The sequence below is a fragment of the Fistularia commersonii genome, chromosome 20 (assembly GCF_037954325.1).
Source record: "Fistularia commersonii isolate RoL2024-O1a breed Wild chromosome 20, RoL_Fcom_v1.0, whole genome shotgun sequence".
NCBI lineage: Eukaryota > Metazoa > Chordata > Actinopteri > Syngnathiformes > Fistulariidae > Fistularia > Fistularia commersonii.
Window position 1 is genome coordinate 4,980,575 of NC_141303.1, and position 27,061 is coordinate 5,007,635.

A 27,061-nucleotide genomic window follows, 5' to 3' on the forward strand; every position below is an offset into this window, starting at 1 on the left:
CGTTCCATGGTCCAATGATCTGTCAGCATAGCACAGGGAAAAGCAGAGCCAATCCACTTCCTTGGAGTCACGCACAAACACACAAACCGGTGACACTGTTTATTAAAGGTGAAGGAGTAAGGAAAGGTGTATGTGCGTGCATGTTCAGATTCACATACACAGACTGGTGTTCAGTGTGCGCTACATTGGCTCTTTGATACACAAACACAACTCAGACTCACATATTCAGTCATTCACACACACACCTCAACGGCTTGCCTTGCTCCGACCCGTGATGGATTGGCTGCACTCCTGCCGTGACAGACGAGCGATGGATGGGGAGCTGAGAAGATGAAGGGGAGAAAAGGAAGGGGGGTAGTGTGTTGGTGTGTGTGTGAGGGCGTGTTGGAGGAGAGGAAAGAGCTGAGCACAGTGGTCTTGGTGCCAGGGAGGATCTTACATGGGGCCAAGAAGATCATTTCCTCCTCAGCAGCACGTGTCATTTCCTCTAAACAAACAGCCTTTCTGTGGACAGGAGAGAGGCTGGAGGCTGGTCCTGTCAATCTCTCGCTTTGCTCTCCTCTGCCTCCCTCTGTCCTCCTATATCTCCACTGTGTGCATGTGTGTTTGTGCATGTGTGTGTGTGTGGGAGAGAGAGAGAGTGTGTGTGTGTGAAAGAAAGAGAGAGGGTGAAAGAAAGAAAGAAAGAGAGAGGGGGAGAGAGTTTAGAGGCTAATGTGAGACAGCACCCACGCTGTCAAATGGAAAATGTGAAAATGTTTCAATCCAAACTGATCTTCCTCAGGTTTCTCAATATCAATATACATAGCATAGGTCATCTGATCACATTCATGCAGGGATTGTGACCTCATAAATTCCATGCGGACAAGCGCCTCACAACTTCATATCTAGACTAAAGGACAAGCAGAAGCCGGCATGATGACTTCCGTGAATAACAGTCGACAAGGTATCAACGGCCAAAAAAGTATCATAACATCCTTTAAGTTACCTGAAGTTGACATATTTTTGGAAAAGCTTTAATCCCTTTGACTTAATGATGTCAGTTCTCACTAAAACCTTTTGACTGGAAAAGCTCTTTGATTGGTACAATTTGTATGTTGAGGACAGAAAATAAAAATCAGTCATGTTTAGGGATGTAAAAACGCACTTTTACAGTTTACAAAATTGTCTGTCAAAGTAGCACAATGTCTGTTCAAAGGAGAATTTTTTACAAGCAGACAAACAAATAAAAGCATTTACAGTTTCTTTACTATTCAATGGTTTGATTTCGGATATGTGAAGACAGGTTCTTCTTTCATTCATGGATTAGTTTTACATCCTACTCATGTAATCAATTAGAGAAGCATGATCAATGTACTTCTAACAAGACTGTTGGGATTGAGATTGAAAAAATGTGGCAATTTCAATACTGCGACAAAACAGTCTTTTCCATCTGGGGAGGTTTATCATGAAAAGTTGCTTTGGAGCAACATTATCAAAAATGTACGTTATCTTTATCTTTTTGGCGAGTGCTATATGCTAAGGGCTAGATAGCAGTAGAGATAACTTAGCAAATTACTGATTTATGTACTGCTTCACGCCTAGTAATCATTTAACTGCTTAAAGCTTGAATCTGAAGACCAAAGTTCAAGTTTCCTTATAAAATTCAGGGTACTTATTTTAATATAGGTTGGCATGTTAACCGTGATGTAATCGAGCAAATCATATGCATGTATGCGCACATTATTTGGAGATTGCTTGTTAACATGAACACTATGTCGAGTCTTCAAAACCAGATACAGTGGTTGTTATTAAGACTATGCAAGAGCTGTTAAATCCCCCCTCGTATCGTAATCGCTGGTGCACTGTTTTGGGATCTGATAAGCCTTTTAATTAATGTATCTAACTTCCTGGGTATCATCTATTCTCTCTTTGTTCTCTTTGTTTTCTTTTCTTATTGCTCTTGTTAAGTCATTTTTCCAAAATACCAGAGTCTCTTTCCAGCTTCTCATATGTCATTATCTGGATATCACATACTGTTGAAGCATTTTTTTGTAAAAACAAAAAAAAAAAATCATCAACTGAGTTTTTTTTAAAAAAAAGTAATAAATAAACAGGCTAACCTTTTATGTACTCTTTCACGATCAACTCTGTAGCCCTACCTGAAATAAGTTGCTTCTATGTGCCTTTATGTGTACATGCATACAGGAAAAGCAGGCATATACCGGCACCACCTGTCAATACTGCTGTAAATAGCCATGTTAGGCATTGTGTCAGACATGATTTGTGTTTTCCAACCACGAGTGTGTTCTGTGTGCAAACCACCAATTACACTCGCTTCTAATTACACACTTAAAGACATAATTAAGCTTGCCTGTTCCATCGCAGACGTAAAGAGATATTACAAACGACACCAAGGCACTCCGTGGAGGGAGAAGGTTCATACATGGGCAAGGAAACACACATGCGCATGCATTTTAATTAGCATTTTAATCTCATACGCAACATATATAGAAAACTAGCCGGGAACAAGTCTTATGCTTTGTTTTCAGGTTTATACATTTTGGACTGATTATTCTGAGGCTGCAGCAAAGACTCTCCACAATAGGGCAAGAGCATAAAAAAATGTAAATGAAACAAAAAAAAAAAAAAACAGCCATCAACAGCCCACATATGAATTATGTTACCAATCAGTTAACAAACTTTATACTAGTTTTAAGATACAATTGATTTTCTGCTTTTATATAATAATGACGAAGTAGCTTTGGTCCAACATAATATTTTTTCCAGCGTTTAAATATCTGTGTGTTATCATTTTTCTATTCTTGCTGTTGATGGCTGTGACCATTGTTGCAATATCTCATGTTTCATTGATTTGTGTTATTTCTCTTAAATGTGCCAACTACACTGTAAATGTTGTAAAAAGAACCATGCTGTGGTATAATGTACAGTCAATTAGCTAAAATAGCCACAAGGGGTAGAAAAAATTTTGATTATGTTTCATGATGTCAACATAGGTTTTTTGAAAAAGGAAAACTAAATGCTTAAATTTAAATCATACAATGATCACTAACTTGGCAATCTCAAATTTAATTCGAGGCATATTAGCTCTTAGTGGTTTTGGCACCTCAAGCAAAACACCAAACATTGAATAAGTAACTGTATTCATTTTTAATACAATTTTAAATAACAGAACTAACAATTTAAAATTTCTGACATCAAGTCAGGATGTCCTTGCGTGTACTTGGATAAAATATTCCACTTTGCATCGTCCCTTTCCTCCTTCCTCTGTTCCATCTGTAAAACTACTAAAAATGCCTACAACTTAAAAATAACCTAAAAAAAAGTCAATATATGTGATAAAAATAATGATATGACACCCTGGGAAATCACAGACAAACACGTACAAACATATCTAATCGTTACCTCAACAAGCATGCTGAAGCTCTGAGGCACTGAGCTACAAGAGAAATGAGACACGAGCCTTCGTCTGAACCTTGAGATATGAGTGGTGTGTGTGTGTGTGTGTGTGTGTGTGTGTGTGTGTGTTTAGCAGCCCTTACTCTAGCTGGCTGCTTAAGAATCCAGTCACATCTCTTACTAGCAGGCAGGCAGTAAGGCGCTTTCACGCTCACAGGTTTGCTTTGGTTGGTCCTAATACCCCTTTCTTTCTCTGCATGTGTACGGTTAATGTTGGTGTGTGTGTGTGTGTGAGAGAGAGAGAGGGGGAGAGAAAGAGAGGGAGCAAGACAGGGAATGCATGAGTGTGTGCGCATCCAGTACATGTGACTAAATCTAATGGCATGTTTCTCTTACTCCATGATTCTTTGTTTTGTTTTTTTTAAGTTTCATTTGGATGTTCATGTGGACAGTGTGTGTGTGCATGTGTGTGTGTGTGTGTTGGCTCTTCGCAGCACTGATAAACCCACTTAGACTCTCCCCTGATCTGTTCACTTTGGGTTGGCAGCCCCCTACCTTGGCTCTCCTCTCTCCCCCCCCGACACACACACACACACACACACACACACACACACACACACACACACACACACACACACACACAGCCCTCTGCTTTAGCTGCTAGCTGATCTGTGACGGCCTGCCACTCAAATGCAGCTCCGTTGAGACAGTGCACAAAGGAGGAGGGGAGGATGCCGAGAGTGGAGGGAGAAAAAGAGAGGAAGGGGGGGGGCTGGAGGTGGAGGGAGAGGGTATCAGTGTCTTTCTTTCTGGTGCCTGCTAGCTGCTGCTCTCTGGCTGCCTCCTTATCTCTCCACTCCTCATTCTCCTCCAATGGACTGGCTTTGGCAGCTGCTCCCCCTTACACACACACACACACACACACACACACACACACACACACACACACACACACACACACACACACACACACACATACACACACACACACACACACAATGTCTTCCTGTTTTATTTTTATTTTTTTACCTAGGCAAATATCAGTTCATTGTGCCCTCGTTTACTTCTCAAGACAAGGAAACTTAGTGAAAAAAGATAAAAAGACAGAAGGCAGGCAGTGGCCACGTCATGAAGACATTCTGTATTTTTCATGCATACACTCACAACAACACATTGTGTAAAAGAAAGAAAAATATTGGATACACAGAGAACAAGAAGCAAAGAGGTGTGGACAGAGAGGAGATAAGAGCAGATAAAACAGCAGCTCTCATACGTATGCTAGTTTTCGATGGATCGCAAGTAAAAAGCGCAAACCACATCCAGAAGCTCAAGAATGGCGACACATAGAGTTTCAATCTCAGCTAAGTTTCCAAACTTCTTCCTTATAATGCAGTTAGAATATTCGGACAAAGAACTAAAAGCCACTTTTGGTGTCAGAGATAACTAAAGTGGCCTAATGGTCCAAAGTAGCCAATTGAAAGCAAGATTGTATTTATGATACAAAAGCACATTTGTCAAATAAATTGCAAACCTCCTTTTTTCAAGATGTATGGGGAAAATCGAACAGTTGCACCTGCATGTTTATGAATAAAGGTGAGTGCCAAAGACACATGTGACAAATTCATGGGAAAATTGTTAGTAAATGTTATGAATCCACTCATGTATTCAACATGTCACAGTTAAATAATCAACACTTAACCATCCATGTTGCCTTCTTGGCACAGTTAAAGTGCTAAGTGGGTCCAGGTGGTATGAAAATATGACAAATTGCAAGATTAAGATTTAAGGTGTGTTTGTGACTGATGGGAGAGTATCCAGTCACAAAGATGCTCCAATGGCATCTGTATTTAGCAGGGACAGGTACTTAGAAGTCAGGGGCATGTGTGGGGAAAAATAACTGAACCAGGTGAGATATTATAGTAAGGCACATTTGACCACTGTTATAAAGCATTGATATACAGTAAAATATGGTCGATCCTTTGGAAACTATCAGCCCTGGATTTCAAGACAAAACACAACCTCATCATAATAACAAAATATGTATTCAGATTAAGGTAAGCAAAACCCCTTCAAGAAAAAAAAAATACAAATGAGAGTCTAAAAGGAAGAGAAGTCAAAGATCAGGCGATTCATTGTTCACTATATAATCAACAAGTGGGTTGGTGGATAGGAGGAATCCACCGAGAGGAGTTCTTGACTTACTGAGGAGATGTATGGATTCTGCCTTGCTGGAGGGTTAGGGTCCATTTGTCCCATAGAAAAGCAGAGCAAGAGTTCCTGCCAATCAATACAAAGCAGGTGTAAGGGATCCCATTTGTCATGTGATACTGATGGGAGTGGTCTTTTCCAACTAGGGGGCGCAACGGATAACTGAACATCTGATGAATTGTATATTATGTGAATTATATGCTGCGGTCAAACAGAAAACATATCGGCAAATTTGGACTGATGCATTTGACAAAGCAAAATAACTATTTTGCAGTTTGTTAGCAGGCAGTGATCTGGCTGTTGTCAATTATCTACCGCAGTATTCAATAAATAAAATGTCAAAAATATGACATTGCTGATGGATGATATATGATGTTAACTGATAGGCTGACAAGACTGATTTAGTAGTATTTCACAACTTTTATAAATTGAATCAAAGTCTCCTGTCCCCTAAGAACAAAAGATGTTATCTCCTTCTGTGGAAGGGTATGATAAGATTCCAGTAAATGAACAAAAATACATTTAGACAATAATCCCTTACACGACAGGTGGTCAGCTAAACAAGGACAGGTAAGATGTTACGGTATCGAGGCAAAGGCACAGTCACTTCTCAAAATTGCATTTCTGCTTAGGTCTAATAAACATTTTAGCAACTTTTTATTCACTATTTTGGTTTTGACATCAAAAACATCAATTTATGTTCTTTTTGTATTGTTTAATAGTGCCCACCCAGCCCCAAGCACCAAACAGACTTGCCTGGGAGTTAAAGGAAACCAGGAACAGTTCAGGAAGAGTTGGACATTCATTCATCCATGGGTAAGTAGTAAGGCTGCAAAATAAAAATAAAAAGCAATTTATTATTATTATTTCTTGTTTTTAATGACATTGCAATTTAATGTGAGGTAATTTTGAAAGGAATGATTGTTACATTATAATTTTTGCTGTGATTGAAAAACATTTTAAAATGACGGCTGTTTAGGGATTTGGATAAACATGCCGGGGTGCCACTATTGTGAAAGGACCCCGTAGAAACCTTGGAAAAGGTAAAAAAAAAGGGTGATTGAATGATGGATTGCAACTACATGAACCAATCAGACAGTGAATTCATTTGGGAAAAGAGCAAATATATTTTTTTCTATTAAGTAAAAGCCTTCAATGCGGCTCCTTGTACTCCTTTCATTTAAGATATTCTGCTATCGCAGTATCATCGCCTACTGCTTAAGGAGCTGCTGTTGTAACTGTTTCTACAGACTCTTTTTCGTAAACTGGAGTTGACTTTACTGACGCCAAAAGTGTTCCAGCCAAACAGAATAATTTAAGAACGGATTCTCATGTGATCTCACAAAGGTCGCAATCACATATCAGGGTTTGCTATATGTTTGCTCTTCTTGTTTTCACTACAATGAATTCATGCAGCATAACTGGAAATAATTCTGAATCTGCCTATTTTGCCATGGTTGAGATGGAGTTAAAGCGTAAGAAGAAGTTTTGATATTGAGAAAGATGAGAGTGGGTATAGACAATAATCAACATAGGGTGGGTTGACTGATGGGAACAGACATTAAGGGTGAGTAAAGAGACAAAGAAAGGTGATGTGGTGAGGAAGCAGTGTGCTCAGCAATATGGATCCATAACCCTTGGTAAGTGGAGGCAGAAAGAATTCATCATCAGAGCACCGATTGATGCCAATACTGCTGAGTCATCGCTCTGATGTACAAATGCACAAGAAAGAAATAACACCTTTCTCCTCATCTCCAGCAACTGCATCACTTAACAGCCTTGTCACTGGCAATATACAAGATAAAGGCCATTATCTGCATCTTTCAATATGAGCGAGTACAAAAATATTCAGTTTTAATGATCACTTTCTAAATGAATAAACTGTTGGTGAAGTTCATCCCTTTAACTATTCTTCCTGAAGCCTAGAGGGAGATGCCTGGAGCTATCGGGCATCTTTCCCAGTGCCAGCCTCTCACCTGCCCCTGGCAAAAACAGAATAACTATGCAAAACTCACTTTCACTTTTGCAGGCTGCCTCTCCTTCCTCGTTTTCCTCTGTCTCTCTTTCAGTTTTTAATTAAACAGAAGCAGAGGGCTGCAAAAACCTGCGACTAATTACACAGCTAGTGCCTCTCTCTCTCTCTCTCTCTCTCTCTCTCTCTCTCTCTCTCTCTCTCTCTCTCAGCTCATCTCTCCTCTCCTCTCCTCTCCTCTCACTATTCTCATTCTCTCTCCTCCGTGGAGCTATAGTGGAGCTCCGCCAACAGCCTGTGGAATCAGTCACCAGTTATCACAATGGGAAAGAAAATGTACACTCCTCTGCCTATGCAGACTAAACAACAAATCACAAACACAGTGCCACACGGTGCACGGACCACGCATGGCCACGGGACACTTGTTCACAAGTAAAATATGTCATGATTCTCATGATAGATCAGACTGTAGACATACTGTACTTACATAGTCATACTGACCTACCATCCCATTTCGGCATTGTAACGGTGTGTGTGTGTGTGTGTGTGTGTGTGTGTGTGTGTGTGTGTGTGTGTCTGTGTAGTTGAGACCAGGGTGATCAGCACACTAATAGGTGAGAAGACTAATCATGTTTCACACTGACACAAACACAATCACATCTGTACCTGCTGCGTGCCACCCTCTCTCCCCTTCTATTCCTCCCCTCAACCCCCAGCTTACCCACCCTCCGGTCTACCATACTCATTCATTTCAAGCATTTTAGTGCTTACTTTTTTTTCTTTCCCATTTTTGGGCTCTTTTTTTCCTAACAGAATAGAAATACAAGCTCAACATCAACTGTGTAGAAAACAGAACACTTTCTTCTCTCTGCCTTTCTCTATCCCCAGTGCCTCCCTTCATTGAACGGAGTTCTTTTTCTCCTCTGCTTGCTCTTTTTTTTCCAGCTTTGTACAATGCACTTTTATTTAAGCTTGTGTTTGGCGTGGTGGTAACGCCAAAGTAATTTAACACAAGATCGTCTAATCCATCACACAGACAAAATATGCATATGGCTGCCATGCATCATCTGCAGACAAGTGTGTGCATCTGTATGTGTGAGGAGCTGATGATGTGTTCAAGTACGAGAAAGCAAAATACTACGTCAGCAAGAAGCAAAGGGGCAAAGGAGGGAAGCAAAGGTGAGGATCACAACAGAAAAAGAGAAAGAAAGATGGAAGGGATAAACCAGATTGTAACCTAAAGATGAGATGCGTCCACTAAGGAAATGTACAATCACACCTCTGAGCAACATGATAAAACCAGAGAGATAATAGAAAGTAGAGAGAGCAGAGAGAGATGCAGCTTTTGCTAAAGTAGCTGGACAGCAGGGGTGGGCGTGACACAGAAGCCCCCTCTGCTGCATTCAAGCTTTTGTCACCATCTGGACGCCATTTTAAAACCATCAGCTGTGGCTCCCCATGTAAACAAGGGCGCGACCCCAAACATGTTCCCCTAACTAAATGGGCTCTTTCTGGTACGTCACACCTCCAAATGGCTGACTTAAAGGTGTTTGAATCTGAACCTGGCTTGCCGACTATATCAGTAAAGTGGGTTTACTGTTCTTCATTATTGCTGCAGTTCTGGGTTACACACAAGATGTTTTGTCTTCATTTATTAAGGCAACTTTGCATGCAGTGCCACAATCATCAGATATTTTTTTTCATTTTGATTTGTTGAAAATGAGGGCAATAATAAATCTATATTGTTTTCAAACCCAAGGAATATATACAGATGAAATTTAATTTATTGATATAGAAAGGTTAAAAAACAACCAACAGACCAAGCAAACAAACCAGAATTATCGATGTGTTATGAACTACCTAAATTTTACACTTTACATTTTCACTCACATTGATTAATCGGTCATTTTTTGACTGTGTAATTTGTACATCTAGATATTACATTGCATAAGTGTAAAAGGAGACTAAGAACAATTAAAGCATACTATGTGTTATTGATACCATTCAATAAATTAGAAATGCATTAAACAAGCGTTTTAATTTGCTCACGCTATGCTGAATTTGGGGAGTTGTCAAGGAAGTCACCTAATAAATTACTTGTTCATGTTTTCAACTGTGTCATGAACATACAGGCCAGGTTGTGACATTGCAATCTAATCACATTTTGATGCGGCCCGGATCCAACAGGTGATTTCGCATCAAGTCTTCAGCGTCGTCCACCTGTTTCTCTGATTTAAAGCTTTACAACTGTGGCCAATTCTTTACTTTAATTGGTATTTAGATTAGCTCCAACAAATAGACAAACAAGGATTATGAATGGCAGATTATTTGAGAATTATAACGTGTCCAATTGGGTGTGCGGTTGAGATACAGAGATATAGTTTATGACTGTGAAAAGCAGGCATGTAAGAGGGATATGTGTATTCCTGTGGGGGATTGTGTATACAATGTATTTGTGAGACACAGGAAGAGAAACAGTTGAAGATCGGTTGCAAAGTTCAGTCACATGCATGCACGTGTGCACACACAGACAGACACATGTCGTAGGCAGCACTATGATAATGACATGGAAATGATATGGTAATGATATGGAAATCTGGCAACATTATTCTGCCCACCAGAGACATGGAGGCAGAGAACCTGCCACAATCTGCACATGCACACGATCACACACACACACACACACACACACACACACACACACACACACACACACACACACACACACACACACACACACACACACACACAAAGCCATAAGGTGAGTCTATGGGCTGACATGGCAAAGTGAGTTGGGCAAGTGTGGGGGAGGGAGTGCACAGTTGTCAAAACGTTGAAGGTGGGAGAAAGACTGTTTTAACATTTTGTTTACTGGGCAAAATATTTTTAGCAAACTTCAACACAATCTACCGCAAAATACAATGCTTTACACAAATTCAGCAAAAAAAAATTCTGCCAAACCTAACTGAGGTTCCATTGACAAAATGATTTCATCCAAGCCGTCCATTGAATATTCTATGAAATTATAGCCTTTTTTTAATGTATAAATATATATTTATATAGTGTATATTTTTAAATGTAGACCACAGATGACGTAAACAATAAGCTTAAAGACTGATCCACAGCGATCTAATAATAACGTCATTAGAGAACTGTACATGGGACTAACTTCTTACATTGAATACAATACTGCCACTCTCTGGTGAGACCCCTACACTACAGAATTACGTTCACGATAATGTGGAAGTTGCACATTAAATAAAGCTTAACTGTTACTGTGTTTAGAAATTACTTATAGGAACCTAATCATTACATATTACCTGTTTGGTAAATAGATAAATAAATAAATAAATAAATAAACTCAAATAATTGTTCTTATACACATTTGTATAAAGATAAATGCAGTATTACAGCCCCACCACAAAGCCTACTTTTAAGGTGATTAATTTTTAAATAAATCCCCACAGATTGGAAAAAGAAAAACACATTAAAGTTTGACGACAGAAAAAGCAAACCTCTTACAAATGGATTATTATCCATTACTATTACTGTTACCAAATGATCTAATGCAGAGCTGTAACACATTGCATTAGTTGACTCGGTGTTTGGTTACTTTTCTTCCGTGTATCATATATTCTGACAAGTTGAGAATTTTTTTCTCCTTCTTTGATTTTGTGGGATTACAATAGTTGATATATGACTCATGTTTATGGCATTCAATTCATCCTTTGTGGGACATTAATGCAGTAATGTAGGTGAGAGAAAATTAAATATATATATATATGTACAGATAAACAAGAGCAAAAGATGAATTTACGATGGAAATCTGAGGTACCTGCTACAATACTAGTGCAAAGTTCCACAACCAACACCCCTATCCATGTTTCCTGTCCTTCTCACCCTCTGGCTTCCTCCCTGGTTGTCAGTGTTTCCCTTGCTGCTCCTCTATAAGTGGCTGTGATTGACAGGTGGGCTATATCCATGCAATATCAACCAGCGCACGTTCCTATTCCCTCCTGGAGCCTTCATCCGCCGGTCAAATTAACCTTCCATGCCAACGGGAGGGGGCCCTGCGTGGGCCAATCAGCAGGTGATTAGGCCGGGGGTGGGAGGGGTGAGGGGTCACTGCGATGGGGCCATCGCAAGTCTGATTGGTTTCAATCAGCGGCCAGCCGTGAGGACAGCTGGGAGCTGAGCCGCACTGAGCGCTAATCAACGCGTCCCACAGTGAGGCATGAACAGTCACTATACACACACACACACACACCTACACGCAGATAGATTGATGTTGGTGTATCACACTGACAACATGTGCATTGCTGTGTGTACACAATTGCACAGGGACATGGCAAACACACACAAACACGCACAGTAAGACATGAGAAGCAGAAATGAACAGTCAGGACAGATAAATAGAAAATCCCATAATGGAAAAACAAGAGAAAAAAAGGCTGAGGGGAGGAAAGAGACATTTTCAGAGCAACCACAGAATCTCACAGTAAATTGAATGACTAATTGCATTGGATTCGTTAATTTGACCACTGGCAGATCTGATGGGGGCCCGTGACATTGGTTAGCAATACTCTGTCCTACAAACCATAACAACACATCTCCTGTGATGTTTTATGTGTGGAACAATCCAGTTTCTGATAATGTGTAGAACAGGTGATCAAGTTAGATTGGAAGAAGTCAAGTACATTTTTAGCTATCTTTTTGTTTTTTTGTTTTAAGGTGGATTGACGATGGCGAGCATACTACTGATATTAACTGTTTTCTGTTTCTGATACTAATGGTTTCAAAATCATTTGGCAGAGCGAAGATCATTGAGAACATCTGCAGAGCCACCAGTCCCAAGGGAGGTATTCTGTAGTTTCAACGGTGATGGACAAATCTGTGACTAACCCTGACAACGAAACAAGCTTAACGCCTAATTCCCATGGTTCTGTGTCTGAACCAGTGAAATGAAGTCGATATTTGGATACGCATCATGTAATTTTCTCTCGTTCAGTAAAAAAAAAGAAAAAGAAACATTACCAAGTTATTTTTAAACAACATTAGTGTCAGACTAATCAGAAAGATTTTCTTACTGATAGTTGAGCATCTTAAAACATAAGGTGTCATCACACATTCATTATCTATTTATCACTACACCTGAGCTCAGTGAACGAAACTTCCTACATTAAAAAATACTGTTTTAGGTACCAGTAACTTAAGATCTAAAGTCCTTAGTTTGCTTCTATTGACCTTAATTCTTAAAATATAGCTTTGTGTAGTTCTGAATTTTAGCTATATAAGGACAATTAAGATAATAAATTACAACGATCTAGAACAATAGCAATAAAGGATTCATGACTGGAAAAAAAAATCTGTTCTAAGATTAAGAAAATGGAGCTCATTATTCACAACCTACTACTGTGAAATCCTGATGTGCAGATGAAAAGTTTCTTGGTTTGAAAAACTGCCAGCTCATTGAAATAGGGGCCTTTTTATTGTTATCATGTGCTCTATCATTTGGCGTAACTGAATAGGTCACTCATGCATCTGTCTCCTATAGACCCCCCATTATTGTTCTCCGATGTATACATCTCTTTGTTTATTATATCGTATATATACATTTTTAACAAATGATCCTGCTAAAGTGTGTTCTATTTCACTGTGATTTGCCACATGTTTGAGTAGCACTCTCCTGTGACATGGCCCTGTCCATATGGAGTACAGACATTGCACGTATTTGTTAGTTTAAAATTTTATGTTTACCCAGCTGATCTGAATCTACCAGAAGTCATATGAAAATCCAATTTGGAAATGGGCGGTATTAGCCAGGGTACAGCCAGCAGTCACATGATAGTGTCAGGATCTGGCTCTGTGCAAACCAACAGCTGAGGCAAAAAAAAACTCCACTTGCCCCAGCCAGCACTTGGTAAGTCATTTTAATTCACATTGTTTTTGGTGGCTGTGATACATATATCAATTTGCATGTCAAAATTAGCTTTACCATGTCTTCATCTTTCCCTGATGCAATAAAATACTTTGCATGGTAATCGACAATACCCCAAGATACAATGAAAGTTGAGATACTGTGAACTCGCGGTGTTTATTTTGCAGTTATTTTCCAATGGATGGGTTTTGTTAAAGCTACTTTAGATATACAGTGGCACAGAGAGTAGGACGATGCAGGGAACTCCATCTACAGTGGCTCACCGTCTGCGCACACACGGAACACAGAGGGGAGGAGAAGGGCGTGGAGACTCCGGTTTCATTATATATTGGGCATTTGGTATTTAGATTAATTTCTCTCTGGGTGGAATAAGAATCAAACAAACAGGAAAAACTTCTTCGTAACACGAACTTACGTAAGTGACCGGAACAACTTGAAGTACGCCATGTACTGCTAGCAGATGTTTACAGTTGAACGTGGACTGAGGTAGGACAAGTTTGTCACAATTTGAAGCCAATGTACTAATATTGTTAACGGTCTCACAGTGTAGTATCGTAAAGACGCAGCATTTATTTATTTAACTATCTTTTTTTGAGGAATTACAAAGCAAGACTTTAGACAACTACCTGTTTGTCATCGTGACGTTACACAGATGTCAGGTGTTGTGAATCAGCTGTTAGCGAAGTTCCCAATTTTGTATCGCAGGAGAATGGCGCCTGTGGGCAACTGTCACTTCCACTCGTCAGCGGCGGTGGTTCAAAGTGTGACGAATTCCGCGGTTATTTCTCTGCCACGTCTCAAATTTTAACACTTTCCCCCGCGTGTCAGTCTATTTCAGGAAGAAAGTTTCGGTCACTACTTGTGACAGAGGTGGGGGGGAAGGGGGAGACTTAACAGGGTTACGCTTCACAACCACAGCTTTACATCCCCCCGAGTCACGGTACGCGGCACGAATCCGCCATATTTCCGGGTTGTATCCTAAAAATAAATACTACGCTACAAATCGACCTTTTAACCTTTATTCGTCTTTTGGGCTCTCTTTTAAACACGGAACTGTTTTGCCTCTCTTACAATTGAGTCCTACGAGCACTGTAAAGTAAATACAACTTTGTTTTGTTTATTTTATGTTGTGTTTTTTTTTGTTTGGCCACATCCGAACGTCGGTACCAAGTACGTCAATTAAAACTAAAAAGCGTATACCGCCTTCTACCGGTTTGGAGTGGTGATGCTTTTCAGCTTCCTGCTGTGAGGTATCAGAGGTTAGGGCTGAGCTAACTTGATAGCATGTAAAGGTAACCTAGTTACAACTTGTATTACCCATAAAATACTATCTAGCAGAAGTATACTGCGTTTTTTTTCAATCACAGACCGAGATTTTTTTTGTTGTATTAATTGATACAAAAACATTTTTGACTCATACTGCTAGAGTGACATTTGTTATTGTATTTTGTTCCTAACATAAAACTTTGATAGAATTTCCTAAATATAAAACAGTAGTTTCATAATACATCACATTTGCTATGTTTCATTGATATGTTTACCCACGGAGGGGGTTGTAAGTCCCTCTGCAACTTCATGCAACTGACTGTTGTATGAAGTCTGCCCCGCAGTAGGTATGAGGATGAAAAAGTAGTAATACCTGAGGCAATTTTACATAGAAAACAAATTAAGGACACCGTCCTTCAAACCAGGGACACCGGCCTTCTTTTGTCGATTTTTAATGCATATTTAGTGCAGCTAATGAAAACAGCAACTCCAAGGAAAACATTGAAACGGCTGTTTTTCTTAGCCCTCTGGTCTTTCCTAGGAGCACTGGGTTTTGAAACCAATTTGACATTGTGGCCAAACCATGTAATTACACTGCCATGCTTGCCCAAAAAGACTTTCCCAGGGGCTTTGTTGTGAAGGAAGAACCTTGTAACTGGTTGATGTATATTTATAAGCATTAAATTATGACAAATTTAACTATCATTATTAGATTTGTTTGGTCTTAAGATTTGTAATATGTCAAAGAAACACCAAGATTAAATTATCTTATCCCCTTGAAGTAAATGGATTTCAAAACTGGAAGTTTGTTGGCTGGTACCTCTATCGTGCATGCTCTTTGTACTGTCGTTTGAAAGAAATAAAAAAAAAGGTATGTCTTAATACCTGGCTGTGTGCTGCTAGATTTCTGCAGTGATGTCGCTCTGGTGGGGGGCACAGTGGCCCCTACTGGCCAGAAATGGTACTCCTTCACCGGGGCTCCTGGACAACAGCAGCTGTTTCAGTTCTACTCACAATACTGTCTTGACCGGAGTCAGCTTTGGAGGAGTGCCAGTTGTACTACTGCTCAATTTCATTGTCTTTCTGGTATGCAACTATTTATATCATCTTTTGATTCTATTTTTGCTTTTCTTAAAACCAGAATGCAGTCTGGAATGGATAATTAGCATGTTCTTGTAATCGTAATAGTGACTGTGGGATCATCTTGTTGTAACAATTGGACCTTTTCAGAATTGACTAATTTCATCCTTGGATGGCGAAAAGTTTTTGAAAAAATGAATATGCATAGTTACTACAACAAGTAAGATGACCTAGATGACTGAAAACTTTCACAACTATGAGAGAGCTCAACTGCAGATTTCTTGGTACCTCCAGGTGCTGCTGCTCCTTTTCTCCATTATCAGGAGAAAGTTCTGGGACTATGGCCGTCTAGCATTGGTTGCAGACAATGAAGGGTCAGTCGTGACATAATTTCACTCAAACATTCGTAATTATATTGCACAGATGATTAGACTGTTTGTGTGCACTGCAACTAGTCTTTGTTTGTTTAGTATGTCTTTTTCAAATTGATGTCATTACTCATGATGCGTTCTCTTGTGTAACAGGTTTACTGAGTCAACACACCGTTGCTATGGACACATGTCATCGTACGTGTCCAGTGTGGAAGAGTATGAGCATGAATTGGTATGCAGAAGTATTTTCCCTTACCGCCCAATGACATGTTAGAAATAGCTATCAAGATGAGCAGGATTATAAATTCAATGAGTCAAATGACAACAACAAAAGGATCTCATCACTTTATACAACTAGACTGGCTACCCATTGTTATTGTGAACCACACTTGCTTTGACCACTCTCACGTAATTAACACACTATCATTTTGCACTTTTGTAGCTAGCTTAATTCTTTGGTAGAGTACTTATAGCATAATATCTCTATGTGCAGGGCTTCTGTTCTTGGCTGCCTTACATCCTCAGAATGGAGTGAGTGACTCTTGATAAATTCAATTTGTTTTCTGATGTTCTTTTATAAGGATAGAACATATAAATGAGTTTCGTGTGTGTGTGTGTGTGTGTGTGTGTGTGTGTGTGTGTGTTTCTTTCAGTGATGAAAAAATAAAAGCCAAATGTGGAATGGACGCTGTTCACTACCTATCTTTCCAGCGCCATCTGATTGTCTTGTTGCTGGTTGTTACTGTAACCTCCCTGTCCATCATACTGCCTGTCAACCTCACGGGTGACCTGCTGAGTGAGTATTCCATAGAGTATTGTGTTTTATGGTGACATACTCTAGCATTACAGAAGGATGCAGCATTTTAAATGCCAATTGAAAATGAAATGCCAGACAGCAGTTAAGAAATTTGATTTCTCAGGTCTCAACAGTCTTTGACATGTACTGAGACTGAGTGCCTTGATTTGCCACACTTTAATATTCAGGATTTAATGGTAGTCTTGTAAAAATGATAAACCAATCTAAAGTGCGGAGCTGCAGTGCAATGATTTGAATGTAAAGTGTGTTTTTTTTTTGTTGTCTTAGGACTTGTATAGGTATTTTTTTCCCTAAACCACGATATTTGAATTTCAGACACTGACCCACAGAGTTTCGGAAGGACAACAATTGGGAATCTTCAAAAGGGGTAAGTGTCAATGATATAAGAGTATTGAACAAATAGCACAGGCTTTTTTAAATAAAAAGTTCAGTTTGCAGTGTTGAATTTGACTTTTTGACTTTTGGTCATTTGGTTTTCTAGAAACAACTTACTGTGGCTGCATACAGTGTTTGCTGTTCTGTATCTGATCCTAACTGTGGTTGTCCTGCGACATCACACATCACAAATGAAAGGCATGCGCAGGGAGATAGTAAGTCACATATTTCTGCAAGAATAAATCCATCTGTCCTTCATGGCACATTTACAGTTTGGTTGTATAGAACTACCGGTATATTTGTGAACTGGTGAGCTGTAATTTGTTCTGGCACCTGAGCATGGCCTGTTGTACATGTTTTATGATTGTAGGCCAGAAACACCTTGTTTGTGAATTCACTTCCTAAGACGGCAACAGAGGAGGCAGTAATGGAACATTTTACGTGAGTAGAATGTTTTTTTTGTTTGTTTTTTAAGTTGAATTTCTTGTTTTGTTAGACTACTCTTGTCAGAGTTCTTCCTAATAGTTCTCCACTTACTGACATGAGCAGAAGTTGCAATGATTGTTGCATTTAGGTTAATATAATCAGTAAGCATACTGTTTGAATATATTTTAAAATATATTTCAACCCTAAATGATTCTCCATCCATTGTCTCTTTCTACTTGATTTATTTCTGAAGACCAAAGCAACATTACCATTGACTATAATTTTATTTTTCATTTTTCAATGATTATTTTCTTACCATTTAAAACTGGTACAATATCTATGAAGAGCTGCACTTTCTCTCAGTCATAGTTTAAGTGAAAACTAATACATACCCATCATCCACTCATCCACTCTGTAACTGTCGATAACCAAACAGCAGCACGGGTAATATGTTGCCAAATACTGCTTGATTTTTTTTTTTTTTTTTACTGATCTCAGTCTTGAGTCTCATAGTTTGATTATGCCTGTACATGAGAGGAATGCACAGAAAAACATCCGCAACTGGAAAATCCACTGCACCATGGAACATTTCCACTCTTCACGCACAAATGTGTTCCCACAAGCACAGGGCAGTGACCAGTGAGACAAGGACTCGTGACTAGTTGACAATCTGACCAATCTAAATTTAGTTAAAACTTCAGGTCATAAAACATATTGCTTACATGGAGTATGCCAAGTCTTGATGAATTGTACTGTGTCTATAATTAATGTTATTAATGATCTTGCAGAGAGGCATACCCCTCCTGCCGAGTGTGTGCTGTCACTCTGGGCTACAACGTGGCCAAGCTAATGCACCTCGATAAGGAAAGGTAAGAAATTACAGAAATTTTGAAATAACCAAGTATTGTTTATTATTGTTCTAAGTGTAAACTCGTGTATGCATCAGGAACACTGAACAGGGTCTGTGGTCAATATAGAATGATTTCGGTTCTTTGCTTAACATATGCAGTCATTTTTGAAGGCCCAAGTCCAAAAATTGTGAAAAACCTTGACACTCTGTATGGATTGGAGTTGTGCTGCACCAAAAAGCCTCCTTAATAGCTCCTTGAAAAACATATTTTTCCTTTTTAAAAAATGCACTGTCTGTATGGAGCGTGAAAGATGTGCCTTAAAAAACTCACAAAGTAAAGCACTTCTTTGTTGTTTTTGCTTTTTACTTGCACTGCTTTCATCACTACCTTTATTTAAAAGGTAGTGATGTACAGCAGTACTTGCCCAGTACTGCTGTACTTTCAATCAGAGATTGGACAAGGTTGCAAAAGACTAGCTATCAAACAAGATAAAAGCATATTTTGGTTGAGAGATGGGGTCACATTCATCAGGTGGCAACAAATAACTTCTCTTATTAGATTTTGTTTAAGATGAAAGTTATTATCTCCTCTCATAACATGTTTTTGAGCACAGAGCTGAGTTCTCTTTTAACACAGGTTGAGTTACTATTAGTCAAAATATGAAAAAAGGGTTCTCTGTTGTTATATCAATTAGCTCTACATCATTTGCCTGTGTTAACTGTGCTTGTAAACTATCAGATTTAAGATGGTATTGTCATGGCACCTCTCGTGATCAAGTGCAAAGTCCTCTTCATCACTCATGGTTCATAGTTTACAATGTTTTCAATAACCAATGAGTCTGGTTGGACTCCAACGTCGTTGAATGGATGAATTGGGGATTATTGGGCTCTGAGGGTGCATGTTGTCCTTGCAGCCCTCATTTGTGATTTATGGCTTATGTACTCAGAGCAATTAACATACTAATAAACAAGGAAGGTAAACCCAACATTATTTTAATAGCTTTTGATACTAAATTTAGCATCCATGAATTTTAGACTGCTTACCTGATAACAACCATAACAGGCGGCATCCTGTTTATTTGTCTAATTGCAATCTAATCTGTTGCAATATAAATCATCAGACATATAATGTTGTTCTATACCACAAAGGTAACCTTATCTGCACCTGGTAAAATTATAGTATCAAAAAAGGGCAATCATATTATGCTTTTTCATAGTTCTCAGTATAATGATCAGTTCTCAATTTTAAGTACAAGCCATTGTTTAAAACTATGGCTTTAATAATTACATATGATATGAATTGAAGCTACTTTCTGTGTCCTGCTGTTTTCACCAAAGGATACGAGCTGGAAAAAACCTGCAGTACTATGAACGTGTTTTGGAGAAAACAGGCCAACGTGAAATGATAAATCCCCGACTATGTGGTCACCTTTGTTGCTGTTCAAATTGTGAGAAGGTAAGTTAGCATCTCCATGACAAATTGTTAACAATGTATGATGTAGTAAGACGACATATTTGCGTAGCACAAAATGTTGTCAATTTTCCTTTTGATGATGAAGTATATAAGAGAGCTAGAATATTCCTCTAAAGGAAAATAAACGTATTCACAGCTTCCCTGCTACTGAATTAAGAAAGGGATCTCTTATGCGCTGGTATCTGTTTTGTATTAACTTAATGATAACAAATGTGGCATTGAGATAGTCAATTACAAAAGGTAGCAGATTGTTCTGTAATGCAGAATTGTACTCTGATGATTTTGAACAAAGTGTTTGGCTCTACTAGTCTTTGTTGTTGAGTTAATTGGTCTTGAAACAAAGAAAACTATGTGTGGCTATTAATAATTTCATTTTGGAGCCTGGAATATTCTATTTCGTCTTTCATAAAAAAAAAATAAAAAAAATGAATGAGGTCCGTGTCTGTTTTTCTTCAGGTTGATGCCATAGAGTACTATACCACAAAAGAAAAAGAACTGTTGGAAGAAGTGAGGAATCAGGCAGAAGTGGTTCCAGAGCGTCCCCTGGGTATAGCCTTTGTGACCTTGCAAACAGAGGCTATGGCGAAATAGTAAGTAGGCCTTTATTGACAAGCTGTGTCGCTATTTATCAGCAGAGGAATACACCCCTGGTGATTTTCCATTGTAAGCCAAATTTCCATCGCTGTCATTATTGTTGAAAGCTCATTAATTCCCACCACTTACTGTTGTATTTTACTTGTTAGCATTTTGAAAGACTTCAATGCGCTTGAGTGTGGTGGCAAAAGCTGCTGTTGTTGGCGGGAGCCCCAGCCGTCTTCCAAAAGTGCAGTTCTAAAGGTGAACAGGTGGAGGGTTAGCTTTGCTCCCATTCCCAAAAATGTCTTCTGGTAAGAATGTTGTTTGTTTTTTTTGTGTTTTTTATTTGAGCTCCATTCTGGTCATATGACCTCATTAGTTTTTATGATACTGCTTCCAACATGGCTAGGCGATAACTCAATATCATAATTAAATAAGTAGAATCACATGGGAATTGTGTTTTTAAGAAAAAAAAACGTTCAAAAGAATTTCTGTAATTGAAACAAAATGATTTGTGCTTATTTTCACTCTGAAGTAAGGGAACCAATATATTTGAACTGATTTTCAAACACATCACTTGACCTTCCTGGTTAACGCTCTTGTCTTCTTGTGACTTACAAAATGATTTTATCGCCCTGTGCTGGAAATATGCTGTGAAAATTGAATTTGCTTTGCTTTGCTGAAATAGTCGTCATTCTTCGTTCCTCCTGGAGTGTAAACTCCAGTTAAGAAAGACATTGAATTACTCAGACAAATTCATTTCTCTTAAGTTACTGCAGATACCATCAATAAATATGTGACTGTGGGAGGAAAACGTAGTTGCATAATTGCAGTGCAACCCACACAGTTGTTTTTATTTGCTTCATGTACTTCTCTCATCATGTAAGAATTTTAGCTCATGCTTTTCGGTGTCTGTTGCATCTGACAGGGAGAATCTCTCGGTACGTGGTTTCCCCTGGGTCATGCGCTACGTGATGCTCAACGCCTTTCTTTTCGTCCTGCTCACCTTCCTCACAACTCCCACCATTATCATGAGTGTCATGGACCAGTTCAACGTCACAAAGCCGATCATGTATCTAAATGTAAGACTTCTTGACAAACACGGTTCATTTTTTTTGGTATTTCTTTTAGACAAACATGGGTCTTTGTTTTGATTGTGCTTTAAAAACATTTTCCCATTTCCCCTATTCTATTACTGTGGTTCTTTCCCTTTAGAGTCCTGTTGTCAGTCAGTTCTTTCCAACACTCTTGCTGTGGTCCTTCTCAGCACTACTGCCTACCATAGTCTACTATTCAACATTGGGCGAGGCCCACTGGAGCAGGTATAACATGTATTTATTTTAGGAGTGCAGTGATTGGTTCCTCTTTGTGGAGAATAATGTTTTCATACATGGACATTTGTTTCAGATCCAGCGAGCAGCTGAGTATGATGCATAAGCTGTACATGTTTCTGCTCTTTATGGTGCTCATCCTTCCCTCACTGGGACTCACCAGGTGATTTGAATAAATATAAGTGTCAGTCGAATGACACATTTCAACCAATGTTTGATCTGTATATATCCACATCTGTCCTACTCTGAGAGGATATAACTGATGACTGTTTTTATATAATATATACTGCAGGAGTAAATTGAATAAATGACATCTGAATAATTCTGTATGAGCACACAAAGGGCAAAACAAATCCAACAGTTTTTTTTTGGCCCAACTCCTAACTTTCAACTTCCATGAGTACCAGGCAAGATGTTGGCAGTGGACTTTACCTTCAACACTGGCTTCTAACCAGTATATTCTCAGGTGCACACCATATATGTGAATTTGTTTTGCTTAATAGAAAAAAAACAAGCTATATTTCAGCATTGCTCCCATATTCCTCTTGATACAAAAAAGAACACAACCCGTTTGCGTAGATGTGAAAGTTCTGTCTGTGACTGAAATGGTCAGCAGAGCAACACTAATTGATTAAAGTGCATAGCAATCTGCTATGACAGATCTTTGCCCTGCCCATGCAGCTGGAGAGATTGGTGCTGCTTAAATAGGTTGCAGCGCAACTCGGTGTTGCGTACCACTTGCTGACTTTTTCTCAGCAAAGCAATTGAGGAACAATAGAGTTGTGGCTTACAGAAAGAAAAGACTCAGACAAGGAAGAGAAACTCCCAACCATTTTCTGCTTAAACCAAAGATCTTGCACAACCTCACTGAGAATAAAAGATGTTACCAGAAAGTCACAATCGGTTTCTAAAAATATTTAAAAGGATTCATACATCATCTTATAAGATTTCATACAACTCATCCTCTATGCGGTTATTATATAATTAATATATAGATGTCTTTTTTTTCTAATTTAATTAATCTCATTTCTAAAAAAAAGTGACCTTTTCTAGCTGCTGTTATGCCGATGCAGCACAATCAGCCACTTTGTTATTTCCACAATCAAATATTTTCATTCTTATGATGTTTTGCTGTTTTTATGATGTCAATGATTTTCTTTTTTTTACAGTTCAACAATAGAATGGAACTATTCAGAAATAGCGATCATATTTGTTATCACATGTTGCATTGTTATAGTGTGTGCATGTTTTACATAGCCAGTGAATGTCATTTAGCTTTAAAAAAAGAATCTGTATAATGGAGAAAATTATTTGTACTTTTTTGGTCTTGTTTTTTTTTCCTTAGTCTGGCAGTGTTTTTCCGTTGGCTGTTTGATAAAGAATTCCTGGTAGATGGGAAACTGAAGTTTGAGTAAGTTAACCCTCTTTATTGCCATAACAGTTTAATTCAATTATGTAATTTTGTGACTAATACAGAAGTATTCACAGCAAGTACTGTTTGATATATAAACATTATCTGCAACTAAAATCTAGTTTTAGAATATTTTACTATGATCATGTTCTTTTTGCATGCATTCTTTTGGTTCGACTAGTGCTGTGCTGAATTTGTTTTTAACCATCTGTTTGTTTTCCTCTTACTGTGTACAAGGTGTGTGTTCTTACCCAACCAAGGGGCATTTTTCGTCAACTATGTAATTGCAGCGGGCTTAGTTGGTTCTGCAATGGACCTTTTACGGTTGCCAGGTTTGCTGCTTTACACCGTTCGTATGGCAGTGGCTAATTCTGCTGCAGAGAGAAAATATGTTAAACAGGTTTGTAATCACCATATGCTTCAACGGAAAGCTATGTTTTTACTACCGATCTGAAATTTTGATGGAAGTATTTGTCCAAGGGCTGCCTTATTTATATCCATACATAACACTGGAAAGAAAGACTTTTCTTCATGAAGGCACACATGGGCAGCCTCAAGCTTATTTTGGTATTGTTACAATTTTTCAGGTTTGTAAAGAGATGGGCAGGGGTTGACATTTTCTGTTGATTCCCCTTGGCAACTATTTCTAAATTGTCTTCAACAGACCCCTATCCCTTTGAGGTTATCACTTCTTCTTATCAGTTGTATCAATCTTAGTTGTTTTTTTCTGTGCTGCTGGTTTACAAACAATAGAATCAAACGTTTAGAGAGGACTGCTTTCTGAGTTATAACTTTTAATCAGTTTTGTGTTGGTCAAATGAAGTTTGCTAAAACACCCAAGAGTTTTACCTTTACATAAACTAAGTGATTCGCATCACACATTTGTCCTCTGTTGACGTTTTGGCTCCAAACAATTTCCCTTTTCAAAGCCATGTTGGTCCATACATAGGATTAGAGTATGACCTATTCTAGGGGTGAATGCCCATCCTTGACATTGTGTGAACAGGTTGATCCCAGATAAATAAATAAATAAACAAACAAAAAGTAGTAAAGAATCTTGCGATTTACAATGATTCCTATTTGCAGAATCAGGCCTACGAGTTTGAATATGGAGCCATGTATGGCTGGATCCTTTGTGTGTTTACCGTCATCATGGCATACAGTGTGATCTGTCCTATAATTGTACCATTTGGTAAGCACATAGCTGAACATGATCTTTCATATAGCCATTTCTCGGAATGTTCTTAAAAATAACATGATCTCATTTAATTTTAACAGGTCTTTTATATATGATGTTGAAACACCTGGTGGACAAACATAATCTGTACTTTGCCTACCTGCCTGCCCGTCTAGACCGCCAGGTCCATCTGGAAGCTGTCAGTCAAGCTCTGGCTGCACCTATCATCTGCCTGATATGGCTATATTTCTTTTCTGTTCTTCGAACAGGTTAGAGAGATGAATGTGCCGATTTAAAAAAAAAAAAAAAAAAAAGTGGTTTGAAATAACCCACCATTGTTAATGTGGTTAATAACAATCTAATTAGACTTCAAAACATTTTGTAAGTGTATGTATGATTTAAAAAAAAAAAAAAAATCTGTCTTCTCTTTACTGACCCACATCAAGTGCAGTAATGAATAAACCTTTCCATCCTCAGTAAAATCATGCCACATTAGTATGTACTTGCATACGGATGAATAGGGGGACACCTGTTTTTTAACTATTCACTTTGTGTGTGGCTGAATTTGTCTTGTTGCAGGATTCTGGACATCCACATCTCTCTTTACCTTGGTGGTTTTGACCATTACTGTGGTCATCTGCATCGCCTACACGTGCTTTGGACATTTCAAGTACCTCAGTCCACACAATTATCAGGTGAGCATCAGTTGGTGTGTGTCCAAATGAATACTTGTCATCAGGCATAATTTAAACCTGTAGTTGACAATTTGCAGGTGACAGAAGAAGATGAAGATGCAGTTGAGGGAGTTGAAGAAAACACCATGGTAACGTATTTGCACTTGTTTCTATGGTTGATATTTTTTAAATATCTAAAACTACTATACATAATCTTACCCTCTGCATAGAGAAACCTACCATAGTAAATATGCAGTTGGTCGTTTCTAATAATAAGCGAAACACATCACAAAGAAACAACTCAAAGGTAAAATTCAAGTTTTAAGTTGTTTTAAATGTACTCTATTGGCATTTGTGCCTTTACAGGTTTACCTTCCTAGAGTGTTGAATCCCAAGTCACCAGCCAGCACTGCACAATCCAATCTCCAGCAGTCTTACGGCTCCACAGAGGGCAGCCCAGAGTATAGCTCCAGTGCAGTGGAAGGCAGCGTGTCAGATGGCTGAATTGGACCATTAGACACTGTGTCAAAGTCTTGAAATATGCTTCTTTCATAATTATTTCAGCATTGATGGAGAATTCCCCTCAATTTCATTGCTCTGTAAGAGTTAAAAGAAAAACTGCAATGGATTCCAAAGAGTAATTTTCTTCCTCTTGGGAAAGAACCATTTAAGATACTGAAAGTGTCCCATATGGTGATGATTTGCTGTCTTCACCACAGCAGGTTAATGGGAATTTTAGATTTGTGTATCATCAAATTGGCTTCCAAAAACACCTCAACAATGAATGCTAAAGCACAGCTCTGTAGAGCAGTCTTTGAGAAAGAACTGCCTCACCAAAGATTGTTGTTAATATTCTTCCCCTACACGCTGATGCCAAATAAGCAGTTGTTTTTTTTCTTATATTGTATGTTTTAAAGTCCAAGTGCCTCTCTTAAATACTGGGGACAAAATTTGCCAAGGGAACAGCTTTCTGCCTAATATCTTTTGAATGCACTTTTTATATTGTGTCTCAGAGTACTATTTATATCATGTATTTAGTCAGAAGAACAAAGATTCATGTCAGTATTACAGACGTTTTACAAGAGGTCAATTTTCATTGATTCACTATTAGCCATTATTCTTACTATTAGTATCCAAATTAAGGTTCTGTTTTGGTGCTTTTTCAGCTCAGAAAATATTTGTTTAATATACTGTAATGTAGTTTGCCTTGAGGTCGTTTTTTTTCCCACTTTTTCTAAATTACCATTTTAAGGAAACTAGTTTTAAAAGCAAGTTCTAAAAGATATCCAGTTGATATGATTGTTCATTGTCAAATGAATAAATAGCCCCGTTATGGTACTGAAGATGCAGTTGGTGTTTTTCTTTTTTCTTTTTTACAATTGTAGGTATTTCTTTATTGGACATTCTGAGGCATGGTTTGAAAACATCAATAATAGAAATCATATTAAAGTAATGAGCATCGTCACTCATCAGGGGGCACTGTTGCTTTTTAGTTGTGCAGTAAAATAAAATGATGCACAATGGTAAGTGGAAACCAGGAGAAATCACCAGTTTTCACTGAATTTCTATTATATCTTGACAGGCAGTTCCCTGGGCAACACTTCCAGTAGCTCCACCTCCTCACCTGATCGTGCCTTATTGTTTCCCTCTTTTCACTTCCCTTCTTTTCCTGCCCCTTACCCTTTCTCACCACGGTACCTGCCTCAGCTAAGTGAG

General features: G+C 38.5%; 1 protein-coding gene and 1 long non-coding RNA gene across 3 annotated transcripts; one reads left to right on the forward strand and one right to left on the reverse strand.

Moving 5' to 3' along the window:
• Positions 1 to 239: 239 nt before the first annotated feature.
• On the reverse strand, positions 240 to 14,449 carry LOC147222667 (uncharacterized). Its single transcript, XR_015107680.1, has 5 exons — positions 14,144 to 14,449; positions 6,364 to 6,436; positions 5,602 to 5,676; positions 440 to 590; positions 240 to 322 (listed from the first exon to the last, which is right to left on the reverse strand). It is a non-coding gene; the product is annotated as an uncharacterized LOC147222667 (long non-coding RNA).
• tmem63a (transmembrane protein 63A) lies at positions 13,811 to 26,688 on the forward strand. 2 transcript variants are annotated; one of them, XM_086166947.1, is made up of 23 exons: positions 13,811 to 13,932; positions 15,687 to 15,869; positions 16,158 to 16,237; positions 16,388 to 16,466; positions 16,728 to 16,765; positions 16,888 to 17,030; positions 17,367 to 17,418; positions 17,533 to 17,641; positions 17,797 to 17,867; positions 18,641 to 18,721; positions 20,041 to 20,158; positions 20,633 to 20,766; positions 20,920 to 21,063; positions 21,681 to 21,834; positions 21,968 to 22,074; positions 22,160 to 22,246; positions 23,429 to 23,494; positions 23,732 to 23,894; positions 24,581 to 24,686; positions 24,773 to 24,940; positions 25,251 to 25,366; positions 25,444 to 25,494; positions 25,712 to 26,688. In XM_086166947.1, the coding sequence occupies exons 2-23, from the start codon at positions 15,699 to 15,701 to the stop codon at positions 25,847 to 25,849; spliced, it is 2,376 nt and encodes a 791-aa protein (XP_086023073.1). In that variant the 5' UTR covers positions 13,811 to 13,932; positions 15,687 to 15,698; the 3' UTR covers positions 25,850 to 26,688. The 2 variants fall into 2 exon arrangements, with proteins under 2 accessions (XP_086023073.1, XP_086023074.1); XM_086166948.1 differs by having other exon boundaries at positions 13,865 to 14,003.
• The last annotated feature ends 373 nt before the right edge of the window (positions 26,689 to 27,061 follow it).

Coding starts and splice junctions, on each gene's coding strand:
- tmem63a (XM_086166947.1), top strand. CDS start 15,699: ATGTCGCTCTGGTGGGGGGCACAGTGGCCCCTACTGGCCAGAAATGGT. Junction 15,870..16,157: donor TCAATTTCATTGTCTTTCTG/GTATGCAACTAT, acceptor TGGTACCTCCAG/GTGCTGCTGCTCCTTTTCTC. Junction 18,722..20,040: donor ATGCACCTCGATAAGGAAAG/GTAAGAAATTAC, acceptor TTTTCACCAAAG/GATACGAGCTGGAAAAAACC.